This window comes from Notothenia rossii, assembly GCF_949606895.1.
Source record: "Notothenia rossii genome assembly, chromosome: 9".
Taxonomy (NCBI): Eukaryota; Metazoa; Chordata; class Actinopteri; order Perciformes; family Nototheniidae; genus Notothenia; species Notothenia rossii.
The window spans coordinates 63,376,151-63,398,143 of record NC_136907.1 but is presented as its reverse complement, the minus strand read 5'-3'; the positions used below and the strand labels follow the sequence as shown (position 1 = coordinate 63,398,143).

The 21,993-nt window shown below is 39.0% G+C and overlaps 2 protein-coding genes across 7 annotated transcripts; both read right to left on the bottom strand.

Moving 5' to 3' along the window:
• Positions 1-11,778: 11,778 nt before the first annotated feature.
• LOC307018973 (uncharacterized protein) lies at positions 11,779-16,248 on the bottom strand. Of its 6 annotated transcripts, none has more exons than XM_079649549.1 (8): positions 16,138-16,248; positions 15,000-15,218; positions 14,268-14,415; positions 13,932-14,087; positions 13,644-13,696; positions 12,652-12,721; positions 12,395-12,527; positions 11,779-12,260 (listed from the first exon to the last, which is right to left on the bottom strand). In XM_079649549.1, exons 3-8 carry the CDS (start codon positions 14,293-14,295, stop codon positions 11,918-11,920), a joined length of 783 nt encoding a protein of 260 aa, XP_079505675.1. In that variant the 5' UTR covers positions 14,296-14,415; positions 15,000-15,218; positions 16,138-16,248; the 3' UTR covers positions 11,779-11,917. The 6 variants fall into 6 exon arrangements, 5 of the variants coding, with proteins under 5 accessions (XP_079505675.1, XP_079505676.1, XP_079505674.1 ...); XM_079649550.1 differs by having other exon boundaries at positions 15,115-15,218; XM_079649548.1 differs by having other exon boundaries at positions 15,163-15,218; positions 16,138-16,237.
• Positions 16,249-19,297: 3,049 nt separating this feature from the next.
• Positions 19,298-21,385, bottom strand: LOC307018325 (uncharacterized protein). The gene is made up of 4 exons (XM_079648524.1): positions 20,944-21,385; positions 20,682-20,819; positions 20,479-20,597; positions 19,298-20,109 (listed from the first exon to the last, which is right to left on the bottom strand). The coding sequence occupies exons 1-4, from the start codon at positions 21,236-21,238 to the stop codon at positions 19,327-19,329; spliced, it is 1,335 nt and encodes a 444-aa protein (XP_079504650.1). The 5' UTR covers positions 21,239-21,385; the 3' UTR covers positions 19,298-19,326.
• Between the last annotated feature and the right edge of the window lie 608 nt (positions 21,386-21,993).

Below are 21,993 nucleotides of genomic sequence, written 5' to 3'. Positions count from 1 at the left end.
TCAAGTATTCTTAATATAAGACATTCCCCATTGTTATTTTCCACGACTTGACAGGAAAGGGGAAAAAACGCGATAAATGAATTATTTCCCCCAAATCTTTATTCACGAAGCGGTATACAAGTTGTATTCAAAAGTATACAAACAACTTTGCACAAGCTTGAGAGTCCAAAGTCCATCCTTTCAGAGTTCAAATGAAAATATCCCCTGATTCTTGGGTCTTCATAATTTTGCAACCCGGTATCACAGCAAGACGTGACGATTTACCATGCTGGGAGACGTGAATATATCACGGTTTTGTCCCTTCAAAACGTGACAGTTACACGGTATTGTTAACCCATGTTAACCAGTGGAGAAATACCCAGAAGTGCCAAGAAAATTGTCTACTGTTAGAAATTAAAATCAATGTTTTGATGGTATAATGTAGCTTAAACATACCGTCAGTTCAAACGCTCTTTTATAGTGAAAAACCAGAAATTCTTGTGCACAAGCAGTTAAGCTTTTATTCTGAAAATCCTTCATCTACGGTTAGCATGTAGCATGTGGCTAATATACGATTTCCTAAAGAGGTGAATTGAGGAGCGAAATGACTTGGTGTGGTGAAAACCGAAACCTACTGATTTAACACTACAACGATAGATGTCGAGATATTACCATGCTGAATATTAAATGAAGGTACAGTTTATTTGAATACATTATTGTTTACAGACGAGTAGCATGTGACAACATCCGGAATGACCGGCAACCAAACGAGCCGAGAAGTATTGTTTAGAGTATTGATTACAGCGTTTAGAATGTGTTAAATGAAAAGTGATGAAAGAGAATATGAGGAGAAACGGCGTGTTAAGCATATATTGAATGTGAAAAGAACCTATCCTCTGTTTAAATGCAATAACGGACATTGGAGACGAGGTGAGCCGGCTGGCGGGGAGGAGCCAGCAGAGGATATATATAGCAGCGCCGGGGGAGAGATCCGCGGTCTTTCTTGCTCAGGAGAACCGGACCACAGCTGTTTGTCTGACGGAACAATATTCTGTCTGTAACACTACCGCGCCTTTTTTAATTAAAGTATCCCATTTGAATCTTTTCAGAGACTCCATTTAGTCTCATTTTAAAGCTTCTCTCCTGGACGCGAGAATAAAGAACACATTTTAACAATTGGCGAGCTAGCCCAGGATCTCGCAAAACCGGGAGAGACTACAGCAGGCTGCTTGCTGGACCCGCTGGCATCCGTTCAGCACACAGAGAGCTCAAATCAACTAGGTATGGAGAAACCTGTTATATCGAATTCTTCAATAGTTAATGTAGGACAATGTTAGTTCTGTGTGTTTGACGGCGGCCAGCGGATCCTGAAAATAGCTGTGCAATTTAAGTTAAAACAAGCCTAAATTGATAAATATTGGTAGTCTACCACGTGGCGTTGCTTTGTTACAGGCAGGGTGAGTTCAATTTCTTTTTTTCTATTTAACCCTGCATGCTATTCGTTTGTCTGTTAGTACATGTCGGCTAGAGGCCAATCACTATATGTGTCTTTTTTGGCGTTTTACGTTTTACGTGAATGGTTTTAGGCCATTAAGCAGTCGGGACTGCTTGAGGGAAAGACACAGCCAAAGTTTGAAGCTAAGGTTATTGGAGTGAGTGTTTTGTGTAACAAACAGCGTGAGGCTGTTTTAAAAAAGTCCTATTTCAAGGAAAAGGCCTGAGCAGTTTGAAGCTCTCAGTGGTTACACCATTCTGTTTTTCAAGACATTGCGTTGTGGATTACGGCAGGAAGTGCGACATTCGTGCGTTAGATAGACGATATTCTTCTAATTGTGTTTGCTTAGCGTCCTATTTGTCCCATAAATAGCGTGTTTAAACAGAAGAAATGACCATACTGGCTCTTAAAGTCAAAAAAAATTTACGTACATGGGTAGAGGGCTATGACGTAAGGGTATGAGGCCCATTTATCATTGTAAACTAAATGGAAATGTTATTTTAAACTACAGTGTTGTGTGTTGAATTTACTAGACAAAATATCACCTCACCAATTTCAACTCCAGGTGTTTTCTCAAATCCCTTTGTTCTTCAGGTCAAAGGTTGGAAAACCAGTTGCCATTTTGTCTTGACCTCATGTTCACGGTGAGCCACGGCAGTCACCATTTCATGAAATGCTAATTGAAGTACTCTGTTTGCTTTAACACACTGAGGCTGGGCATTCCATCTTCTAAAGAACATCATACTTCTTGTTAGAGTTAGAACTATTGGAAGTACTTCTGCTGGCAAATGTGTATTGGCGGTTATGTGTTGTGTTGTTTAACCATAGTGTAAATTCCTATTTTAAAGATATTTTTGAGGAAACAACCGTTCTCCTTTGTCAAAAACGAGTCAGTTTTGAAACAGCTATTCCCTAGTGGATTAAGCTGGAATTTAAAATAGCGCACTCTGGTGGTAGTACAGAATTATTACCCAAATAGCGGAAACACCATAACATTGTGAATATTCTTCTTTGCAAATGTGTTTTGGCGGTTATGTGTTGTGTTGTTTAACCATAGTGTAAATTCCTATTTTAAAGATATTTTTGAGGAAACAACCGTTCTCCTTTGTCAAAAACGAGTCAGTTTTGAAACAGCTATTCCCTAGTGGATTAAGCTGGAATTTAAAATAGCGCACTCTGGTGGTAGTACAGAATTATTACCCAAATAGCGGAAACACCATAACATTGTGAATATTCTTCTTTGCAAATGTGTTTTGGCGGTTATGTGTTGTGTTGTTTAACCATAGTGTAAATTCCTATTTTAAAGATATTTTTGAGGAAACAACCGTTCTCCTTTGTCAAAAACGAGTCAGTTTTGAAACAGCTATTCCCTAGTGGATTAAGCTGGAATTTAAAATAGCGCACTCTGGTGGTAGTACAGAATTATTACCCAAATAGCGGAAACACCATAACATTGTGATTTTGAACCAAATTCATATTTCAAAGTCAAAACCATACACGGTACAACTTTATTTTAACATTTCATATTTTAATTTTGCATATTTTTATATATTAATTAACTTTATTAATATTTTACCTTAAACTTAAAAAAAAAAAAAAAATCTATAAAAATAATAAAACTTTGAGCAAAAAAAAAAAAAAAAAAAAAAAAAATTAAAGTTCGGACGAACAGCAACGACTGTGCTAGTCAGAAGATTAGTGCTTCATCTTTGATAGGTTAATAAATAATTAGAGAACATGTCACCAAAACAAACTAAGTTGAGACTAGACGCAGGGCCAGGCTCAACTGCAGATATCAAGGAAAGGGTAAAAATCAGATCAGATGCTTTAACAGTTTCAAGAATCAGTCTTTATTTATTTATTCTTGAGTAATTTTACTGATTTGTGGTGTTGTGCGTAAGGCAATATCTCATTTGAGTGAGGGGCACCAGCCCTTCATGCAGGTCACTCTCTGAGAGAATAGTTCATATTTTCCCTCCAGTTTGGAGAAATATTATTTTATCATATGTTAGTTCAGCAGTGTCAACCAATCCTCTAATCCTAGAGTTATTGAGACGCATTAGCGACACCAGGGGTATTGTTTTTCGCAGCAACGATGACGCATAATACCATTACAAAAGCCATTATTGAAACAAGTAAACTATTAGAAGTGCTAATTGCTGATTTTTTTTTTATAGTGAATATGCATTTATACCATCAGAAAACCATAAATCATACGATATTTTTGTACCCCTTGTGGGTACACGGAGAAGTTATATTTATTTAATGCAACGTTATGAGTTTTACATGTCCTGTACAGAATAGGGTAATCATTGCAATATTAATTGAGCATTTTATGCTCAAAGGAGGGAGTGTCATGATTATACAGAGATGTTGATTTCAGTGACGTTGTAGTTAATAAATAATAACATGTAGTCAACAAGAGGTATGCCGAAGCTCGGGCCTTCTCCAAGGAGGGAGTGGTCCAGTTTTAGATATTAGACAAATAGAAGTGGATGAATATGTCAGAACTCTGAGTAATATTATGCAAGTTTTGTCTACACAGGCTAGGAAAACTACAGAGATACCAGACGAGACACCAGAAGAGACTCCTGTTCGGCCAGGTGATTGGGTGAGGGTGAAAGTTCACAAAAGACAGTGGGCTCATCCCCGGTGGACGGAAGCGTGAAAGGTTGTAACAAACTTCACACGCGCTCCGGTTTAAAGGTAAAGAAAAAGGAGCAAATTGACACCACCTCACACATTGTCACCCTTCACTGGCAACTTCCAGAACATTATTGGGAGTTAGGACTGATTTGGCAGAGCTGGAACAAAACAATAAATAGAAATAAGATAAAGATAGAAACAGCTCAAAAGACAAATTGTCTATAGATTTTTATAGATTGTACATTAATGTGAATACCTATTTTTTGTTTTACATCTGTAAAAAGAGTCCAATTTGTTATGTTGTTTTTGTACTCATTATTTAAATTCTGTAACGGACACAACCAGGTTTAAAATAGAGATGATGAGAACAAAGCCAAACCAATTGTGGGGTCCCCTAGGGATAAGAGTCAGAATAGCATTGTTGATTGTGCTCATTACACTTGGCACCTTTCTGGTTGGAAGGGGAGTACAATATTATGTAAGGCATGGATCCATTAGTTCACTCATAGAATGCCCACATCACTAACAAGACTCCAGCTGGGTTTCAGAGACTTTCACTTATCCCCAGAGCCAAAAGATCAGCTGAGCAATAAGAGGAGGAGTTAGAAATACTCGGTCCCAAACAAGAGGCGGTTTTAATCAAGATGATTCACCCCCTTATATGCAGTTCTTGTATCAAATGATGAGATGGGTTTAAGTGATTGGGATATGTAAGTGATGGGGATTTACAGATTAGGGGAATCTCTAAATACACTGGATCCATGTTTTAGTCTGTACCAGAAACACCCCCTGTTAAGCTATGAACAACCGATCGGTGACCTGAGCACAATTATTGAAAATGATTGTTAGACACAGGCTACTAACCCACAAGTACAGCTTTGTACGTACAAACTCTATGAACAAGATTCCCCAGCAGATAGTGGCGACATTGCAGATATGTCCAGTCACAAAAGTTACTACGGTTCTAAATAACAGTGAGATTTAAAGTGATGGAGAAAATATGGAGACGTTCTTTTATAGTGTGTGAAATATGTGGTGCTTGAAACATCTAGGTATTTAAATGTATAGAAGAAAATGGTTTCCTGAAAGAGTTAATTGGAATAAACATGTTACAGTGGGTGAAGGCAATGTTTAGGGATATGGTAAAATTATTAGTAGACATGAATTGTGTTTAGATGGCATTTAACAACTAAGATGGATAGTATGGTTAGGAAAATAGAGTGGAAAAGGTTGGATTTATTTTACCTCAGTGTGTTAGAATTTAACTATACGTAATGCCTCCCGAGATCTCTCTCTCTCCACCTGTCAGAACGCTACGACCCCATCCTCCAAGCAGACAAAAGACCTCACCACGGAAGACTCCTCCTCCTCCATAGAACAGACAGAGAACCAGAGCTGAACCAACAACTCCAACGCTGCATCCAGAACCATCTCCACCTGAGGCACCAAGAACCAAAACCAGGTGACATAAAAAGGCACACTCTCATCGGTCCCCCACAGGACATGAAGTTCCAAGCTGAGCCACAAGATTTGGGCACAAGAGCAGAGTGTGGGACATGAGAGCGGAATACGCCCTCCATGCAACAAAGTAGAGACTGTAAAGGAGGAGATGAAAAGCAAAGCAGATGGGACACTGAGAAGAGTTACAGCGGAAGGATCCAAGAGCGGATGGACTGAGGAGAAGGTGGACGGAGGAGAGGAAAGAACGGAGGAGTTGGCATGGTCCGGCAGAATGTGAGGGGGTCGTGGCGACAACCAGAGGGGGAGAGAAGGAAAACGGGAGTGAGTGAGTTTACACATAAACACACTTATTCACCAACGAGAAATACGGAAAGAAAAAGATTTATCAGCCATGAATTAATCAATTGGTGAATTTATAAAGAAAAAAGAGGAAACTATTAAATAACCCTAAAAACACACTGAGGGTAGAACATATTATTCAATCTTTTCATCATATGAACAAATTATTCTTTAAGAGTTTTTTATTCATGTGTGAATTTGGGTAAGATTTAATTTGTTACAGTATAGACCTACAGTTTAAAGGGATGGTTTTAGTAACCACTCTATAAAAGCAGACAAATCTTTATTTGTATGGAAAATGTTAAAGGTAGAGCTAGTACCAAGCCAAAGATGGTGTTCCAATCTAGAGTATTGATTTCTCCATTGTAGCATGGTTATTACCTCAGGAGGGAAGATTAAGGTGGAAATAACATTTGTTTTTCGTCCAAGATGTAGAGTTTTAAAATGACACTGGGCAAAGAGCGAAAGCAAAGTTTAATTTAAAAAAAAAAAAAAACTAATGTAGTTGGGAGTAATACATGCGGGGCCTTGGATCACTCATTGTGATGGTACATATTTGTTACAACAAACATCGTTTAGGGAGAAGGGGTCGCTCAACCCACCCTGCAGATGTTTTAAATCTTACTTGCAGCTTCAGAGGGAGCGCACGGCACCAGAGTATGAGTTTTAAAAGACAAGCGCCACCAGCTCCTAAAGGTCATCCATTCACCAGATGACCTGACATTTAGAGATGTTATGCAAAGGAGAAACATATCTGCCATAGGTGTAAATTCCTGAATTAAACTACAAACCATTAATGAAATGACTTCTGTTTTTAAAATCCTTGTTAAAGGAGGGAGTAATTATCACATGCTCGGGCACCCAAGGTTCCACACACTGTAAAAGGGGTTAGCATAGCTATTTAAGTAGACCATAATTGAAAATAAATTGGTATAATGAGTTATTGATATTCCACCGGTTTTCACACCATTTCAGGGACTTTATCACTGCATTAGAACAGACCACCCAAAGGTAATGAGTAGGAACCTTTAAGTGATGAAACTCTACAACTGTTGTAACTGACCAAAATCTTCTCCCAGAAATGACTGTCTAGAATGCCGTACCCCAGAGTAGAACGCACAACGGCCCCCTCTAGAGAACATATTACTTTCATACCTTAAATGGTATGAAAGGAGGGAGGGTAAATTTCTCAGGAGGAGACGGTTACAAATGCTAGCAGAACAAGACGACCCACCCCGTATACAGATGTGGATGACAATGATGAGTTAGTTTAAATGATATGGATGTTCGGAGATGAGATTGATCAATGAATGTCCAGCCGATGTGATTCTTTAAATGATGAAATCATGTGAAGAAGTGAGCAAAATTAAAATGGAGTGAATCCATTTCAATTTACTTCATACTATTCCAAGATAGCATATTTTTAATATTTTTATTATTCCAATTCATTTTACACTATTCTAAGATAGTCCATTTTATTTGACTTTATTACTTTATACTATTCTAATATGGTAGATTTCATGTTGTATAAATCATTGCTATTCTAAAATGGTTTGTTTCTTTTCACTTTGTAAAAACAAGTGCCTTAACACTGAGCGTGGTATGAGAACGGTTTCTGTGAAAGGAGGGAGGAAGAAATGTTCTGATACCAAGCCATTGCTGCTATTTTGAAGAATGATATTGAATGTAAACACTAGAAGTTATGCACAAGGGACAACTTTTATGTTTGAACACAGACAAGAATTTATTTTGTATTTTTGTAAAGCCGGCTGTGAAACCATTCCATTTGATTGTATGTTTGTTAATATGAGATATGTAATATGCAAAGTTCAGATGAAGAACTCATTGATTTCAGTATTATACACACCTTTTAGGTGTGTAAGGAGGGACTGTTAGAAATTAAAATCAATGTTTTGATGGTATAATGTAGCTTAAACATACCGTCAGTTCAAACGCTCTTTTATAGTGAAAAACCAGAAATTCTTGTGCACAAGCAGTTAAGCTTTTATTCTGAAAATCCTTCATCTACGGTTAGCATGTAGCATGTGGCTAATATACGATTTCCTAAAGAGGTGAATTGAGGAGCGAAATGACTTGGTGTGGTGAAAACCGAAACCTACTGATTTAACACTACAACGATAGATGTCGAGATATTACCATGCTGAATATTAAATGAAGGTACAGTTTATTTGAATACATTATTGTTTACAGACGAGTAGCATGTGACAACATCCGGAATGACCGGCAACCAAACGAGCCGAGAAGTATTGTTTAGAGTATTGATTACAGCGTTTAGAATGTGTTAAATGAAAAGTGATGAAAGAGAATATGAGGAGAAACGGCGTGTTAAGCATATATTGAATGTGAAAAGAACCTATCCTCTGTTTAAATGCAATAACGGACATTGGAGACGAGGTGAGCCGGCTGGCGGGGAGGAGCCAGCAGAGGATATATATAGCAGCGCCGGGGGAGAGATCCGCTGTCTTTCTTGCTCAGGAGAACCGGACCACAGCTGTTTGTCTGACGGAACAATATTCTGTCTGTAACACTACCGCGCCTTTTTTAATTAAAGTATCCCATTTGAATCTTTTCAGAGACTCCATTTAGTCTCATTTTAAAGCTTCTCTCCTGGACGCGAGAATAAAGAACACATTTTAACACTACCGCGCCTATTGGTCGGTTTTTATTGTCCAAATTAGATGTTTTTAATTAATTTTTTAATGATCACACTCGATTTCGCCGATTTTCTTGTGGCTCTAGCTGGTCGACACCTCTTTTAGCAGAAACAAAGGCTACGCTGTTAATCCATTTGTGTTGTTGTGGAAATACCGGACGTGACGTTGTGTGATCGCTTAGCAACTGAACTCCGTGAAAAATAAACACCACTAAGGTTCAAGGGTCAAGGGTTTTTGTTATCAGATGCTAGCTACAGTGTAATTTTGGCATTTCAAATCTTAAATCCCGAGCTCCTCCAACAGTGCAACATAATATAAATAGGACATAATAAGAAAATAAATAAAGATAGATACAAAATTGTGCAAAATGCACCACTTTTGGTTCAAATGATGAAACCAGTAGATTCATTCATTTATTTATTTATTTGTGTTGCCCCAGCTAAATCGATGTTAATTCATTTATGTGGTTGTGGAATTACTGTACGTTACATTGTGCGGTCGCGTAGTAAGTGAACACCATGCTACCGATTACTATCCGATGACCATGAACGCACCGGACATCGGCTACAACCTCCTCTCTGTCTGACTTTGTCAAGCAGGTAATATGCTGCACCGCCTGCCTCCAATATTTTAATGTTTATTGCAAGTAAATCAGTTGTAGTTACATATCTTTTTAAAGCACGAGCTAGCTAAACACATATTAGCTTTACTTGACCGGAGATATAGTGCAGTGGTGAGTCCTACAACCCGGAAATGAGTTAGCATTTTACAACTACCGGTTCCCTCGTCTCAGAGTCAATGGGATTTCTCCATAGGATTTTGGAAAATAGCTCGAAATAAGATCTGTGGAAAACGAACCTGCTTGATAAATGCACCTTTTGTTCAGCCGGATAATCTCCACATATCTACCCTACTTTTATAATTTTCGAATCATAAATCTAATGGCCAGAAGCAAAATGCTAACGTTATGCTATAACGAACTACAGACTATGGATGTATAATAAGAACCTTTAGAATAATTACCTTTAGAAGTACACCAAAACATAACCGCTAACAATGTAAATGCTGTGTTGGAAACAAAGTTAATGTAAGAAAATGTTGAGTTAAATACTTTTGGCACTGTATATACAAAGCTTGGAAAAATGCCTATTGTGGCTGTCATACTTGCATACAGTGGCAACTAATAGTATTGTGAAGAAATGTCATGACAACCATCGACAGACTGTTACTGCACGCTGATTGTTGTGGTCCTATTTAGGACAAAACGTTCAGAGCTGTCCTTGTTCCAGTCCGCCCCTGATTGATTAGTGCTTTAACTCGTAAATTACACCCAATGTTAAAGCTTGTTGATGATATGTGAGATTGTAAATTGTCATACATTCTAAAGTGTTCTCTGTATTTTTTTCCTTCAACAGATACCAAACCAAAGCAAGATCAAACAGCACTTTTAAGAGCCTTTTTCAATTTCTTCTCTTCTCCCTCCTCAGAGCTATATTCCCTACATTTCTTCCTGTCTTCTCCCCATTTTTACCATCTTCATCTCTGTCTCTTTACCACTTTCTCTTTTGTATTTATACGCATGCAAACACACAAACCTGTGTGTGTTTTGATTTCTAGTTCCTGAGATGGCTGCTAAACAAGGCGAGGAACAGCTAGAAGATGCCATTTTCCTTGCCGATTTACTTTGTAAACAACTGAAGGTACATTTTTTTATTTCAATTGTATCGGTTTTGTGCCCGATGTACTGATTAGGTTGATTGATTATGTGCTTGTAATTTTGTAATGCTTGTAAGTGAATAGGAATACACTGGGAATCAAAAGCAGCTTGTTGTGAAAATGCATGACTACTTTATTGAAGGAGGAAGAAGACAGGGCCAGGGGCCGTATTCACAAAGGATCTTAGGGCTAAAAGTAGCTCCTAACTGGCGAATTTAGGAGAAACTCCTAAACATGATGGGCGTGTCAGTCTTAAATTTAGGACTCCTAATTGTATTCACTAAGAGCAATTCACAAAGTATGTTAGGCCTAAAAGTAGCTCCTAAGTTTAGGAGAGCTTAAAAGTCCTCGAGAGGACTCCTAACTCAGTAAGACCTATTCACAAAGAATCTGAAAATGGCTGCGAGACGAAATGTTTTGGAGACAATGGAAGACTGTGAATTGATCAAGAGATATAGGCTAAATCGTGAGGGTATCAAACTTGTTGTGGAATTAGTGCGGGATGCAATAACATCCCGACTAACAGGAATAACCCGATTAGTCCGGAAATAAAATGTTTGGCAACACTACGATATTTAGCAACAGGGAAAATGCAACTTTGCAATGCCGACGATTTAGGAATATCGCAAACATCAGTCAGCCGTGCCATAAACCAAACCATCAACGCGCTCTCTAGACCACATATCATCCAACAGTTTCTCCAGTTTCCTTTGGACAATCAACAACTACACAGGATCAAAGCCAACTTCATGGAAATTGCAGGTATGCCCGGTGTGGTCGGTGCTATTGACGGGACGCACATAAAAATAATTTCGCCATCAAAAGATGAGGACGTGTTCGTCAATAGAAAGAAAGTACATTCCATCAACACGCAGATTGTTTTTGATGCAACTTTTAACATTCTTGATGTTGTTGCAAAGTGGCCTGGATCTACCCATGATTCGCGTATTTTAATGGAGAGCGGTCTGAGGCAGCTTTTTGAGAGGCACCATGTACCAGTTGGGTGTCACTTGCTGGGTGACAGTGGCTATCCCTGCAAGACGTGGCTCTTGACACCCTATCTCAATCCACAACCGGGAGCACAGTTAAAGTATAACATGTAAGTGATTACGCAGATTACGCTTAGTCCTATGCGTAAAAAACATCGTATTGGCTCTTTGACGTCTTTTATTTGTTGAATCCATATTTATTATTGTTTACTGTTTTCCTCCATATATTTTAGAGTACACAAAAATACACGAAATGTTGTTGAGAGAGGAATTGGGCAGATGAAACGTCGTTTTCATGTCCTGCACGGCGAAATACGCCTCAGCCCAGAGAGGGCAAGTACAGTCATCACTGTATGTGCCATTCTCCACAACCTCTGCAAGCGGAGGAACATTCCACAGCCAGATGACGATGATGATGATGAAGATGACGATGACCACGATGATGATGATGATGATGATGATGATGGAGATGAACATGATAATGAATTTGTCCGTGTGGAGCAGAGTGGACTGGCATTTAGGGATCACTTTGTGAATACACATTTCAGGTAAACACCTTGGCACAAATCAGTCAACACACATTTGTGTAGTTCATAACATTTATTTCATATGCACATTTATATGCTTTCTTTCAATTTGTCTATCTTAAGACTGTAATATTCTGTCTTCAGTTGTAATAGCCGCTCTTTCGCTTTAAGGACCTTCTTTTGCCTTTTTAAAACCCTCATTTCCATCCTCAATTTCTTCTCCACTAGTGAACTGGCACCAGCAGCAGCAGGGAGAGGAGAGGCAGGGGGTGCACAAAGAGGGCGAGTTGGAAGAGGAAGAGCAGGGAGAGGAAGACCTGGGAGAGGAGGCACAGCTGGAGGAGGTGCAGCTGGAAGAGGAAGAGCTAGGAGGGGGAGAAGAGGAAGAGCTGTGTGATGTGATGCTGCAGCTGGACTTTCATCTTGATTTCTCCTGTGGGGAAGATATATATATAATTTGTAACACATTTTTGGGAAGTGGGTTGAACAGTTGCACATTGTAATTCTTCTGTAAATATTAAACAGAAAGGTTTTTCATGTAGCCTATTGCAATTATTGCATGCATACCCCTCAATCTCCTTTAGCAACTCGACTGCAGGATCAGCTGCACCCTCAAGGCCAGTTATGCTGGTGTCAGAGCCTAGGACGGCGTACACCACTGATGCAACTGGGGACAATGGCTTTGGTGCAGATCCTCCTCCTACAAATTAAATTTCAGTTTCATTCACAACGTTTCATATCACTGTAGCCTTTGTTAATTATAAATTGAAATCATGCAAATGCTTTTCCCAAATGAATGCAAGCAATGTTAATAACTGACTTACCTGTCGCCGCGACGGCTCTTTTATAGTCGGCAATCTCCGACCTACACTGTGATTGCAGCGCATACCACCTCTTTTCGCAGTCGTCGGTAGAGCGACACACCGCAGGGAAGGAAGCATTGAGGTTTAAGCATATTTCTTCCCATGCCTCCCGCTTCTTCTTACTGGTCACTCCAGAGCCAAATTTCCCCTTTATTATTCCCATCCTCTCCAGCACAAACTGGGCCAGCAGTAACAATTGGTCCTGGGACCAATTGGGCTTTCGCTTGCGTTTAACTTCACTTTCATTCATCATGATAGGGGGACTTGAACGGCGGTATGGGCTGTTATTGAAAGTGTTTAAGTACCGGAAATATGCTCATTGGATAATAGTTTGCAGGGTGCTTTCAATTGCCTCCTTGATTTAATGCAATTTACGTATTTTTATTGTTTGCTCTCTCTCTTTAACGTGCATATACTACGTCATTATCGTGCTCTGCACAAACTTGTCATCATGCGTGTATTCTGCTAACTGCACTGTCCATAACTATTTGATAGGAATACATTTCTAGCCGAGGCTATTTCCTTGTTTTTCGGTGATTTAGTGGGCTCGTTTGTGGGATGTTGCGGATGAGTTTCACCGAGACCGCCTGCTCTGAACAACCAATCACCGTACTGACCGCTTCTAAACTCATGCACGAGAATCGACGTCATCCATAGCAAACGGCGCGTCACTCTTAGTTCACTCTTAGTGATTTATCCTTAGTATGAGTAGGTCTCAGCGGCTTTGTGAATAACTTTTAAGAAAAAACTCCTACGTAAAATGTTTTAGCGCGAGTTAGGAGCACTCCTAGCGGTATGATAAAATGCTTTGTGAATACGGCCCCAGGTGTATATCAGTATGTAGTGTCTCTACTTTAAAGTTTAAATATATATATACACATACACATACACACATATATATATATATATATATATATATATATATATCTGTGTTTGGTTATGTTTCAACTTACCAAATATTCCTTTATGAAGCTCTCTGAACTTTCATTCATGTAGACGCAGAGCGCTTTAAGGACACAGTCCCATCGTGTTTCAACAGTGGGATCCCGAGGGACAAACACATTTTTAAAATCTTCACACAAGAATACTGATTATGCTTGTGTGCTGATTTTTGGCAAGTCAAAGGAAGGGGGTCAGAGAGGTTAAAATATATTTATATGAGAGGGACAACAAGAGAGAGAGAGATAACGAGAATATGGTGTTGCAGTGCCAAAACTACACAATTTAATACAACTACATACCTTGTCCATGGCTGCCATGATCAGGCCCAAATTGCATCCTGGTGTTCCTCCCTTCTTTTTGAAAACCTTCATCAACTGAGACGAATGGCGATCCAGTTGAGACATGAAGGTAGGCAGCAGCGGAACGGTGGTGATGCAGGTGAATTCTGCGTTTACCTGCAACACATTGTGATACAGGTTAAAATGTTTTGTTTAAAGCTGTTGCATCTATAATAATATCCATCAAGTGTCATAGCAGAAAGGACAGGAGTTCATCTACTGGTGTAAACAAAACAAAGAACTTCAGCTGAGGTTCTTTTCTTATACATGCATCTATTAAAATATTTTTAAAATCACCTTGCTCTCTGAAAACAGAGCTGGCCATCGCTCTCCGAACTCAGTGATGAAGGGCTTGTCCTGAAGGATTTTTAATTTATAGTGCTTCAGTCATTGGTACCTTGTAGATTGAGTCTCAGTACACTGTTTGCATCTCCACATTCAAAACCTACAGAAAAAGAGAAATGTGTTAATGATCAAAATGTACTGTAAATAACAACTATTATTGGACACATTAACATAATTCAGGGTGTGAGGTGCAGGATATAGCAACCCATTACTGGATCTTAAGCAGTGGTGGAAAAAGTACTCAGATCCTGTACTAAAGTAAAAGTATAAATACTCCATTACTTGCTATAGTCCCAAGTTCAAAATAATACTTAAGGTAAAGCACCAAAGTGTTATTAGCCAAATATAATCAAGTATCAAAAGAAAAAGTACTTTGTGCAGAATGCCTTTTGTAAAAGGGTTACATCATTATAGAATAAAAATCAATGTTCTTATAATAAAAAATCTACATATATACAAGATGTGTTAATGTTGTGATTTGTTAATATAGAGCACATTTTGGAAAGAACTGAGTAAATTAGTAGTAGGCTAAATGTATGTGAATATAAACATTATCTAAAAAGGTAACTACAAGTGTCAAATAAATGTAGTGTAGTAAAAGTACAATATTTCCCACTGAAATATAATTGAGTAGAAGTACAGAGTAGCAGAAAATGGAAATACTCAAGTATGTGGTACTTGTACTTTGTGCAGTAATGTAAATGTAGTTGGTTACATTCCACCACTGATCTTAAACACGGCATGTGCTTCGAGCTGAAGCCAACTTAGAACATTGTTTGTTTTAACTGACAAATCCTACTCATTTAGCCTTCAACTTATTTGGAGACGTGAAGGATACTTAATGTACTTTTGAGCCACCGGCTTTCATCGATACATTTGGCTACTCCCCAACAACTTGGAAATCTGAAATTCAAAGTTGGATAATTAGTCACACAATGAACTTCATGCCAAAAATAATTAATCCTATATACTTTCATTAAAAATAAAAATGTTGCAACTGCCACAAACATTCGCTTGGCTCGGCACCCAGAGTAACACCCCTTCAGCAGCCGCAGTAGTCTCAGCAAATAGTGGCATCTGCGGCGGAAGTACCTGCCACTACCACGATTTAATCTTGCTCTCTCTCTCTCTGATTATGTCGGGTGAATTCCGTGTCTATTTAAGAGCTGTCTTAAGTGAAGATGTGCTTGTTGAGTGCGTTCCTTTACATGCTTTAAATAATTCACACTTTGACATTCCTCACCGACATAATTAACGTAACGACCAAGCACGGCTCCGGTTGACGCAACAACAGCAGATGGGAAAAACCTTTCTTCCAAATAAGCTTTACAATTTAACAAAAAAAACTCCCTCAGGGCGTTACACTTGATGAAGTTATTTTTAACAGACTTAGAAGACCTTAACCGACTATGACCTTTTTGGCATTTGCAACCAGGCTCTCAAATCTTTAAATCAAGCACATTTTAAAAACACATTTTTTTAAAAGGAGGGAAAAAACGTTTCCACTTGGTCAGAGGTAAAAGTTAAGCTGACATTACTAATTATAACCACATCAAGCTAAAATCATTAAATACATAACGATTGAGACTTCTACAGACAAAGCTTGAAATTTCACCTCTTTTGTGATGTATTCTAACACTTTTAAGTGTAAGGGAACATCATTAAAAAGATACCGTTAAGCTAGCTGTTAGCTAGGCTGCACCGCTTTTCAAATCTATCATCAAAGTATACAGTTGGTAGCAGGGAAATCAAAAATACACATCAACTTTTGTGTTTCAGGGACCGTTTGTGTTTAATATATGTTAATATTTAAGAAACTTACCATAAAATCGCAGGATGGCACAGGAAAGGGAAAAATACGCGGTTCTGTCATCCACATCTCAAAGTCACAGGATCCAAATGAAGCATGTCCCCGGTCTTACAGCGCATGTGCTGAGAAAGTACGGCAAGCAATTTGGGACAATCAGTGCGTTTTAAATAACTTTACCATTTAAATACAACACAACATGGTAATGTAATCCCAAAACGTTGAACTTTTACATAAATGCAATTAAAGTCTCTTGATTTAGTTGTAAAAATTGCATTTACTTAGTAGTTTCAATATAAAAAAAGCAATTAATGCAAACAACATCTATATTTCATTTCTTAGTGTATAATATTACAATAATAGATAAAAAGGCACACATAAGAAAAGATAAAAGGATAAAAGGTACACATAAGAATTAATACACGGTACATAAAGGCTATGGACAGACAATAAAAGCATAAAAATCGATAAAACATTGCTCAGACTGACTCGAAAGCGAGGGAAAAGAGGTGGATCTTTAGGCGGGACTTAAACGTTTGGAGGGTGGGCCACAATTTGAAATGGGGGGGCAGGTCGTTCCAGAGCCTGGGGGCTACCGCTGGGAAGGCTCGATCTCCCCTGGTCTTTTTCTTGGTTTTAGGGACTACCAGAAGCAGCTGAAGCTAAATGAAGTCACAAGAATGATAGAGACATAACAAAACACTATTTATTTGGGCATGGCTAATATAATTGTTGATGGCCAAACATAGAAGTAACACAACTCTGCTCACATTTCAGGGTTTTTCTTTGACTTAGCCTACTTAAGAGGGAAAACATCTTTCCATATACAATTATTTTTACGATAAGCTTCTTAACAATTACTATCATGTTCATATAACAGTAGACTAAATACAACTCATGATGTAATTAGGACCCTTATAAAATAGAAAAACATATTTTCTATATTGCTCCAATACTTTAAATGGAGATTAGAGGGTTGTGTGGATAAAAAACAAGAACAACAGTACATCCAAAGACAATGGAAAGAAAACATGGAAATATACCAAGAATGTGTACACATCCTCAATTGTTAACCTATTATATTTGAAAGATGTTCTCACCTGAAGTTTTCTTAATATAAGACATTCCCCATTGTTATTTTCCACGACTTGACAGGAAAGGGGAAAAAATGCGAAAAATGAATTATTTCCCCCAAATCTTTATTCACGAAGCGGTATACAAGTTGTATTCAAAAGTATACAAACAACTTTGCACAAGCTTGAGATTCCAAAGTCCATCCTTTCAGAGTTCAAATGAAAATATCCCCTGATTCTTGGGTCTTCATAATTTTGTGTAATGTATTCAAGGGTGTAACTTTGGTTTGAGAAGTGGGGGGGACACAAAACAGGGGGTCCTCCGCAATGAAACATTGTTCTCGATTTAATTCCATTTCCTGCCTTTCTACAAATATATATTAGGGACTATGGTGTTAACTAATCCAAGAAAAATGTGTAGTGTGTATAATGAGTGTGCAAACTGATCTATCCATGAACCTGTTTTATTTGTGATGACCTCACATCCTATAGGGGGGTCCGGGGGCATGCACCCCCAGTGATTTGTTTCTTTAAATTGAAGTTAAAGGCATCAATCTGGTGCACACATTTAGAGATTTATGGATACAGCTCTCTCAACACTCATATGAAACAGAACTGTATATATTTCAATACTCCAAAAACTATTAGAATATGCTCACAACCAATAACACATCATTGATATACTTCTCTCCTATCTTTATCTTACCTAGTCTGCATTCTTTCTTTTTATTTATGCATATTTTACTAATCACTTCCCTTTCAAACTGTGTTTTTAATTTTTTACTGACATTGGAATGACTTTTTAATTTATTTTGAACATACTAACATACTATATTAAATAGATGGAAATATTTGTTTAGACCAAACCGTTTGAGACCCACTGAGATAACTTAGACTAAAGTTTACAATATAATCACTCAGCGAGTCCTTTACCTCCCTGAGCTGATGTTATCTCAGCCTCTCAGTCCGACAGGACTCTCCCTCTCCTTATTGTTGAAACAGCTTTATAATCTAATCTCCGAGCTAGCACCAGATGCTAACAACAACCCCCGTAACTCTCTCTCCCTGTCTCTCTCTCTCCCCGTCTCTCCCTGTCTCTCTGTCTCACACAAAATGTGCTCCTGCCACACACACACAGACGCTCCTCCGTGACGATGACAACTTGCGTAAAAAAAATAAAAAATAAAAAAATTGAAAAGTGGGGGGGACACAAACGGGATTTTGAAAAGTTAGTGGGACATGTCCCCCCTGTCCCCAGTGAAAATTACGCCCATGAATGTATCATACGGTTTGATTTCGATAACAAACCAATGAATGCAAGGCAAGAGTCTGACTATTTTGATTTGTTAATCTACATTGACCCACAATAATTAGTTGTATAACAATGCTTTCCCTTATTTAGAACACAACATATTTATCTTCACATCATGGAAAGTCAATCCGACGGTAACGGGATGGTGAACATGCATCAGTGTCCCAGCCTGACTTGGACCAGAGAAGTCGTTTCATGGTTAGTTCCATAATTTGAAAGAAACAATACACAGGTCTTAAGGACACCCTGTAGGATTAAAGGTTTTGCTTCTATCATTGTTGACATTTCACTTGAATAATTAAGGATCTCACCGGTCATTTTTAGTTGTATGAAGGCTACTTTTATAATATAACATCTACATGTGTAGTTTGAACACTTTTGACCTAGTGTTTGAACAAATTTAGTAATGCTTACTCCAGTTTAGAAAACCAAAAAGAGACAAATGCTGAAGGTTCATTGTTTTGATTTGCAGAACTGCCCAAAGTTGTAAATGCTCCATTTCAGAGTTGATGACTAAGAAATGGTTGCGCAATGATTCCACCATGGGGACACAAAGCCACACTATGATAACACTTCCAATGCCAAACATCAATTGAATTTATAAATGTAGGAATTCAAAGTGTGCACTTTAAGTTAATCATTTGTCAGCACAATTTTTCTGTTTAAATTAAATGTCATGTTCTCAATATGGACTGTTCACTCAGTCACAAACCAAATGAGACTTCTTGAAGAGCCTGGAATAAAAAGTATCTTGGGTAGTTGAAGGTTAACAAAAGCAAAAACTGGAAAGTGTCTGTTCAAAACGTTTATTAGAATTGTTTAAGTACGGTAGCGTGGAGGAGGGAAAGGAGGCAGCATTGGTATGGGCAAGTGAACATGGGGATGATGTTTTGGCTTTGTTGCTGGATAAAGAGGATTAAAGGGAGGATACATGGGCATATATTGTGGAAACGGCATCTGAGCGTATTGAGGCATCGGAGGGTAGTGAGGCACCTCAGGGTATTGAGGCATCGGAGGGTACTGAGGCACCTCAGGGTATTGAGGCATCGGAGGGTATTGAGGCATCGGAGGGTATTGAGGCACCTCAGGGTATTGAGGCATCGGAGGGTACTGAGGCACCTCAGGGTATTGAGGCACCTCAGGGTATTGAGGCACCTCAGGGTATTGAGGCATCTCAGGGTATTGAGGCATCGGAGGGTATTGAGGCATCGGAGGGTATTGAGGCACCTCAGGGTATTGAGGCATCGGAGGGTACTGAGGCACCTCAGGGTATTGAGGCACCTCAGGGTATTGAGGAATCTGAGGCAGTGCAGGAATTTTTGTCGTCTTTGCAGTTATAGGACGTGTGGTCGTTGCTGTTGTTTTCTCAGGGTATTGAGGCATCGGAGGGTATTGAGGCATCGGAGGGTATTGAGGCATCGGAGGGTATTGAGGCATTGGAGGGTATTGAGGCACCTCAGGGTATTGAGGTATCTGAGGTACAGGGGAATGGGGGGAAGTCGTTTTGGAAGCCGGAGGTGAGGCAGGAGGTGAGGCAGGTTTGGAACACCAGAGAGAGACAGGAACTCCTTGCCAAAGCATCGGGAGTACATAACTTCCACCCTTTGGGAGAAAAACATGCAATTAGAAACAGCAAGGAATCACACAAACCTGTCAATGTTCCACTCCCCCTGTACAAGGCAAAATATTAAATTTCATGTTATATTTTCTAAATAGATCATCATGATTCAACATATTTGAATGTCGGTCCCCATCCAAAAAACATGGTTAATAGGTACATTTGAAAGCAAGCAAAAAAAATCAGATTTGAAAAGCTGAAAACACATTTTCGCTTGAGATCAATATGATGCAGATTAAACATTTTATTTATTCGGCTCTCGTTACACCATTCATAACTATAACAATTCACAGCACCTAGCCATCATTTCTTTTAGACTCACTTCCTCACTCTTTAAATCAGTTTCACATTACCTCTTGAACCATGTTGCAGCCATCATAGGGAACCAACATTTCAAGTGCATGCAAATTCCTCTGCATGCTGTAGCCACAGGTAGACGGGACCTGAGACAGAGGCATTGGAGGTGCATTTCCTGTGGGGTAAAAAGGTTCAGTTTTTATATCATTGGTAGAGATAAATCCAGTCTACATTTAGGATATTATGGCTATTAATTTACCTTGTTCTACTGCGAATTGTGATGCTCCTGGTTCCACCGCTCTGAACTTCAACTGGCTCGAACCACACTGCAGTGAGGGCGACATGCTCATCCATGACGAGTCTTTGGGACTGGCGACTTGTGTTGGGCTCATCCAGCCTGAGGGCGAATAAAAAAAATATATATATATTTTATTTTGTTCAATAGTTTGTACTTTAAAGAGAAACAAAACAATTCAAGCAAAATAACAAACCCTTCAATACGTAAACAAAAATATTTTTACCTGCAGAGTCTGCTTGATAAGCACCTTCATCCTCCTCATAAGCATTTGAGGATGACTTCTTGGTCCAGCCTGTGACTTGAGAATCAAGTCCTGACCCTTTTTCAAAAGCTCTCCCGAAAACAATTGTCCCCTCTTGGAACTCATTTGTTGTATCGGCATCTTTTCTCCCTTCTCGTCTTTCTGTTTTCTTCAGACGATAACAGTCTGTAGTTTGCGCAAAATAACACGTCAGAATAACAGCTGCAGCCAGGTAAACACCAGCGCCTTTTCTCTTGCGTATCATCCTGTTGCACATGACTGCTGGTAATGTGAGGAGATGAGATAACTTTCTTTGCCACAACTATTTGAGCATCAGCAGGTGCTGTGACGACCAATACAGCTGTGATAGGTGCTCATAGGATTCCCAATCTGTAAAATCAAACTCACTGCGGGTGGAGGGCACTTGGCAATGAAGCATGAGACAGGGCTTTTAATACTGGCACATATTACCACCAGGCAGCCAATCAACAAGGCAGGTGCAGCCTCAGCTAATGTTTGCACCTGTGTTCAATTAGCTTGCATCAGGTGGGCCTCGTTAAGACTTGTCTAACGTCTACAAAGTAAGCCCTGTGTATTGATCATGTAGATTGGGGGTGCCGAATACGTCAATCGCAAAGGTAGTGTGGGTAGATGGCATGGCATTGAAGCGCAATTGCGGCGCACCTTTATGCGCTTCAGAGGCGCTATTGGTGTAAGTGTATGGGCTCCGAAAAGTGTCATAATACACACATGCACACAGAAGGATTCACACTTCTATTTCATGATCCGCAAAAGGATTCACACTTGTATTTCCGGATCCACACTTGTGTTTTTCAATGCACACACAAATGTGTTCCGTTTCATATACATGTAAATAAAATCCAAACACAGAAAAAAGTTTTACATGTATTTTTGGTCCACACATATTTGTTTTCCGTTTATGAGCTGCCACAGGTAGACGGCTCCTTTTGTTTCCTCACCTAGAGTTGAGTTGTGTGTGTGTTTGTGTGTGTGTGTTTTTTGAGACTCCCC